Source organism: Monomorium pharaonis, chromosome 6 (assembly GCF_013373865.1).
Source record: "Monomorium pharaonis isolate MP-MQ-018 chromosome 6, ASM1337386v2, whole genome shotgun sequence".
NCBI classification, from domain to species: Eukaryota; Metazoa; Arthropoda; class Insecta; order Hymenoptera; family Formicidae; genus Monomorium; species Monomorium pharaonis.
The window spans coordinates 1,253,061-1,259,128 of record NC_050472.1 but is presented as its reverse complement, the minus strand read 5'-3'; the positions used below and the strand labels follow the sequence as shown (position 1 = coordinate 1,259,128).

Sequence of the window (6,068 nt, the reverse complement as noted above, 5' to 3'; positions counted from 1 at the left end):
ATTAGAACTTTTAATAATTATTACAGTTATGATGTTACTAATAATAATACATAATGTGTTATATTGACAAAAAATGATTGTAATTATTATAATTTAAATATATTTGTAGCACCGAAAATAAAAATTATAATTATTTTTTGTCAGTGTAGAACATTCTAAGTTATTATTACTAATATTATAGAATAATTATAAAAAAAGAGCTCTTAATCATACTTATTTTAATATTTAATATTTAATTGTAGTTACAGACATCAAATACTTTTCTCCAAGTGTAAGTTAATCTGTTCCTACTTTTTTCATTCTATTCCTTTCATTTTTACAAATTTGTCTAACTTGACGCAACAGGGTAACTGCGCGATTTCTCAATGTGTTTCTTCGAGCACTTGACAAGATAAAATATATCGCTTTGAACAAAAGAGCTGCCTTCAGAAATCAAACGCACTCTGTATATATAATGACAACACACTGATGTGCGGCTTATCCGGCGCTGGAAACACACGCTCTGTGGAACTCTGTAGAAGGCAATGCACTTGAGCGTCGGATGAATTTACGTGTTAGAATTTACTAGGTCGGCTCAAATGTATAGATTAAGTATGTGGGTAATTACTACTGAGGCAATCGCCACGAGAGGGCGAAGCGCTATGAAGAGAACCGTCTTCGTAGAGAGTTTCATGCGATAACTTTAAAACTTTGTTGAGTTTTCGAATACTCGATTACGTCAAAGAACATTGTGTCGTTCAATGATTTCTCATTAAATTTACCTACATATTCACAATTTGTATCTGGTTCGTATATACAGATTACATCTCCCTCTATATATATATGGAGGGGGAGAGAGAGAGAGAGAGAGAAGAGAGAGAGAGAGAGAGAGAGAGGAGAGAGGAGAGGAGAAGAGAGAGAGAGAGAGAGAGAGAGAGAGAGAAGAGAGAGAGAGAGAGAGAGAGAGAGAGAGAGAGAGAGAGAGAGAGAGAGGATGAGGAGAGGGAGAGAGAGCGCCCGAGGAGAGAGAGAGAGAGAGAGAGAGAGAGAGAGAGAGAGAGAGAGAGAACGTTGTTATCGATAGATACAAACTCTATCCGACTCACATACTGATAAGCCAGCCTAATAAAATATGCAAAATAAGAGATTAAGGATGACTTCGACCAAGCTCTGAGTGTGTAGTTAATTAATTCAATCAGAATCTTTTAAAACAAAATTATGCAAATATATGCAATACTCCTAATTAAATAATTTGTTGTCTTTCATCTTCTTTTTCGTACATTGAAAAGTAAAACATTAATAATAATTATGTCTATGTCAAAAATAATTAACAAACAGATGGTACTTAAAAAGCTTATCATCAAGTTGACAAAGAGATTTGGTCGGAGTTGCCTTAAAGTTTTTTGAGAAATTACAGCTGAATACTCACATTCAAGCCTCAATGACGCATCTTGATATGCGGCTCTCACAGTGTTACTCTCGCAATGTTGCCAGCTGTCTGATTACTTTCGGCCTTAAGAACTTTTACACAGTTGCCACCGTTCGACCAGTATTCCATCGGAGATTGATATTTTTGAAAAGGAAAAGAAAACCACAGTAAAAATATTTGACACAAAAGATTGTCTCATATCATATCATTTGATTGTATAGATTAGCGTGCCGTCTATAAGATTCCTATAATTTGTATAACCTCTTATATTTTTTTGTAAAACAAGTCTTTGCCGAAGAGCCAGAGGTTCGGTCAAAAAAGCGGCAGGCTGAAATACTATATAGAGAAATGGCTTAACGCCCGAGGAAATATCTGCAATATGTATCGCAAAACTCTACTGACGTTTCGCTAAATTATGTTGCTGTAATATTGTAACATCGTGCGATGAAACTTGTTTGCCTCGCGATTTATTTACTTCTCTTTTTGTGACTCTGATACGGATAATCGGAGTTCATAACAAAAATTGCATAATTTTACGAAAAAGACAGGTCGAAAAAGAAACTTCTCGATACGTTATCAGTGTCGCGGCATCGACGTGATCGACGCCGCGAAGGTTGACGCGCAGATACTGCGCAGTTGCGCGATAGAGGACATTCCATTTTTTCTCTCTCTCCCTCTTTCTATTTCTTTCTCTCTCTCTCTCTCTCTCTCTCTCTCTCTCTCTCTCTCTCTCTCTCTCTCTCTCTCTCTCTCTCTCTCTCTCTCTTTCTCTCTCTCTCTCCCTCTCTTTCTCTCTCTTTTTTCCGTGCAAATTTGAAGAAAAAAATATTATACATAAAATTCGTACCGGGCCGTTTACTGCTTAGGGATCATTTGTCGGTGAAGACGTGCGACGCTGGGACCTGGTCCTGGTGCGCCGGCATCGCTGGTCGCCGGTATACGCATGCGTAGGTTGTAGGCCGCTCACAAACCTTGTTTGCCGTATATAAACCGAGTCGGCAAACTCCGCGCGACCAGTGCGTCGAATCGATCTTCTCAGTCGAGCCGTTCTACGAGCTACTGTTATTCCTTGTAATCTTCGTCGCGCCGCGACATCCTTTTCGCAAGTGTCCCCGAGAACTCGAAATCTCGTGAACTATGTCCGAGGCGCACGTCGACGAGTACGAGCACTTCAACTACGACTTCGACAAGCATATCTTCACCGCTCACGGCGGCAAGCAGAGAAGCAAACGCGAAGCTGTCGCGCACACGAATCACTTCGACCCGAGCGGCCATTCCAGAAAGATTCTCACCAAGCTGATGAACACCGAGCACAACAAACGGCAGACGAGCAAGGGCAAGGTGTAGAGGTTAGACCTCGCTCCAACTCGATTCTACTCGTACGCACATGCTTGCATTATCAATATAATCAGATGTAATCAATTTGCTTTTGTTCCCGAGTAAGAATAATGCGATTTTCTTGAAGGCCGCGTTCCGCAATAACGTAGAGAATGACCTTATTCCGTCTTCTTCTCGCAATACGAGCGAAACTTTAGCCTCGGCCTCAGCTCGAGCGCCTGCAAACGGTGCGAACACTGCAAACTGTGCAAACGCTCGATCGCTCCAAACTTCACGTCGAAAGCGGCATCGATTCGATGAATTCGATCCCGATAATTTGATAATTTCAATGTCGATAATCGTTCGAGAGAATTTAAATATATTCTATATTGTATATTCCATTGTATATCTGTAATGGAAAAAATGAGAGCAGCTCTATTTCTTTCTTATCGCATTATCGTTTAGCTTCAACATTCCGCAGTCGCTTTTATTCTCGAGCAAAAACGACGCAATTTCTTTTGCTTTACCTCGCTCACAGTGAAGGTTGCTATACGTGAAGTTAGGTGAATATTTTTAATTTATTTAAAATTTTTTAATATTTCTTAAATGCAAATATCTCGATCATATTTATCTGTAAGGATACAGAAATTACAAATAGTAAGTATAAAATTTTCGTGTCTGACAGTTTTAATAAATTCAAGTTTATTAACTGCACGTAGAAATTACTTTCAATCATTTGACAACACTGCTTTTAAATATGCTCAATTCGGAGAGATAGCTAACAATGATAGATAAAAATTAGTCTAATTTTTTGCTATTGTATTCGCTCATTCCACTTCAAATGAATCAAATGTTTTCTCCTTCATTTCACGAATTATCGCGAAAAAGACGCGCAACGTACATTGCGTCTTACTTTCTCTATCAACACAGACTATCTTCACACGATGTGACTCACACGACGCCACACACGAGCGTGTTTATTTATCTTTCTCTTGATATTATGTAACACGCAGTATTCCGCAGTTTCGCTATATTCCGCGATACCCAAATTCTCTTCTCCAATCGCATTAATTCAATTTTTGTTTCAGATCATAAACGTTCCTATTTTCGCTGCCGGTGTCAAATTGGATCTCATCTTACAGGACTTACCTCCCCCCTAAGGCGTCTGAAATAAAAAAATATATATATTCTTTTTTTTACTGTCTAAAATGTATTTAGTATCATAGATTCTCATCTAACATAAGATCAGCACGATAGTTCGTGTCTCATTATTATCATTTATGTCAAAAGCACGCGAACAATCACGTTATGTATAAAAGTACAAAATAACGTATGTCGCACTTCGGTTACTTATGCGTGAATCTGGAATTCACATGACATTGTTTTCTTTTTTTTCCTTTTTTCTTTATATAGGATAATGTGTGGTGATACTACATTAATTTTTGCGTGTGTTGTTAAGCAAATTTGTTGATAAGCAATGTTCGAAAAATTCATGATTTATATAATAAACGATAGGTGAATCAATTAATTGAAGTCTTCTAATATTTATGTTTTCGTATACATCGCAACAAAGAGCAGTTGTTGAAAGGAGTAACGATTGAATGATAAACTTCGCTATCAGTTCCTTATCATAACGAGCGATACTTTACCGTGGCATATTGTGAAAAACATATTTATAAAGAAGGCTGAACTGATCAATTCGAATTAATTTGAGAATACGATGTTGATGTTCGATCAATACAGATCGCCTGCATGTTGTAATCAATGATACTGTTAATTTAGAATAGCGTAATATATTTCTTAAGTTTTTTGCGCGAGAAAATACATTGGCCTTGTCTACAATAAAGATTTAAGCTTTAAGCCGTAAGAAATTGACCAATCGTAACTAAGTATTGTTATAAAAAACTACTGTGATTGGTCGGTTTCTTATGGCTTAAAGCTTAAATTCTTTATTGTAGATTAGGGGATTATCTTGTATTGACATGAACATCATGTATGATTATACATATTGAAAGAAGAAATGTGAAATAAAGATTTCTAATTAACGAAAGAATATACTTTTTTGCTTATAAAAATTCCGTTGTTTTCTTATCTCTTATTCTACTTATCTCTTCTTACCTCCTATTCTCTATAATTATCTTGATTTAATTATCTGTGTATTTAATTATCATTTTATGTTATTCATGTATGTGCCTACGTAAATATAATTATGTAACGACAAACTAGATTTAAATAATATATTTTATTTAAAACGATAACGATACACAAATCAAATACTGGTTTTAGCAAATAATAATAAAAAAAGGCCGATACATTTTTTTTTTTTTTTTTTTTTTTTTGAGACTCGTTAAGTTTTAGGATGTTAAAATGGCTTGTAATATTTTACTGCCTGCCTTAAATATAAAAAAATTATGCTAATTGAGTACCAGCTATATAGTATCTTATATATATTAAGTATAGTTTAAAAAAATATAAAATATGCCTTAGATATATTTGTACAGTTAAATTTAAAAATATGTATAATTTAATAATTAAATAGAAAATTAATACAAATATTATATATATGTATATATATAATGTATAGTATTAAACATTAGAAATATAACTAATCCATGATTATAATTATTTTTATTAAATTATAATTCAGTGATATTGCAACAAAATTACATTGAGCACAGTTACATCTTAAATAAAACTTTTCTAATTGTAGAATTTTTATTATTTAAATTTAGATTTCTCATTTTTAACAAACAATATTAAAAAATTTTATTTTGACAAAACAAATTTTTACCAATTTATAATACCATTATTGTACAACGTTGATACAATATGTCTCTCAGGAATATTATGTTGATAAATTTTATCTAATGTGTGTATTAATGCATACATTCGTCAAATAAAAACGTCTTGATGTAACTGAAGTCCAAGTTTTGGTTCAATAGTAAAGAGATTTAGCACTGAAGCACCTTTCATAGATAAAACGCCTGTTGAAATCATAAATAGCAGAAATGTTCAGAATGTACCCTGAATTATAGGAATAACGAATAAAGAAGACTTTTATCCTGTAGCTGATGGTAAAATAACGCAGAGAATAAAAAAAAAACTTTTTTTAACCCATTTAGTATAATTACTTATAGAGTTTATCGCCGACAATGAAAATCTCAAACTGCTGAACGACAATTAGGATAACCTCGCACTTTCTTGATTTTAATTATACTTAAACAACACAGGCGCGCGCTACGCGCGCGCTATTTAGTTTTTTACTTTTTAAAAATAACAATTGCAATAATAATTATCTTTTCTAAAAAAGGGCATGGCATCGATACTCGCATCTCTCGAAGTA

General features: G+C 34.4%; 2 protein-coding genes across 5 annotated transcripts in view; one reads left to right on the top strand and one right to left on the bottom strand.

Annotated features, from left to right (window-relative positions):
• LOC105837351 (phytanoyl-CoA dioxygenase, peroxisomal) overlaps nt 1-2,392 on the bottom strand; it is a 54,277-nt gene extending 51,885 nt beyond the window's left edge. The window contains exons 1-3 of one of the 3 annotated variants that reach the window (XM_028190627.2): nt 1,811-2,053; nt 1,670-1,744; nt 1,409-1,500 (exon numbers count right to left, since the gene is read on the bottom strand). The gene's annotated coding sequence lies outside the window, so the exon portion shown is untranslated. Of the gene's footprint in view, nt 1-1,408; nt 1,501-1,669; nt 1,745-1,810; nt 2,054-2,255 lie in introns of those variants that run through there. The other 2 variants (XM_028190628.2, XM_012682050.3) reach the window with 2 other exon arrangements.
• Nucleotides 2,393-2,395: 3 nt separating this feature from the next.
• LOC114254413 (nuclear protein 1) lies at nt 2,396-4,800 on the top strand. Of its 2 annotated transcripts, none has more exons than XM_028190633.2 (2): nt 2,396-2,787; nt 3,814-4,800. In XM_028190633.2, exon 1 carries the CDS (start codon nt 2,546-2,548, stop codon nt 2,753-2,755), a length of 210 nt encoding a protein of 69 aa, XP_028046434.1. In that variant the 5' UTR covers nt 2,396-2,545; the 3' UTR covers nt 2,756-2,787; nt 3,814-4,800. The 2 variants fall into 2 exon arrangements, with proteins under 2 accessions (XP_028046434.1, XP_028046433.1); XM_028190632.2 differs by having other exon boundaries at nt 2,406-2,757.
• Nucleotides 4,801-6,068: the final 1,268 nt, after the last annotated feature.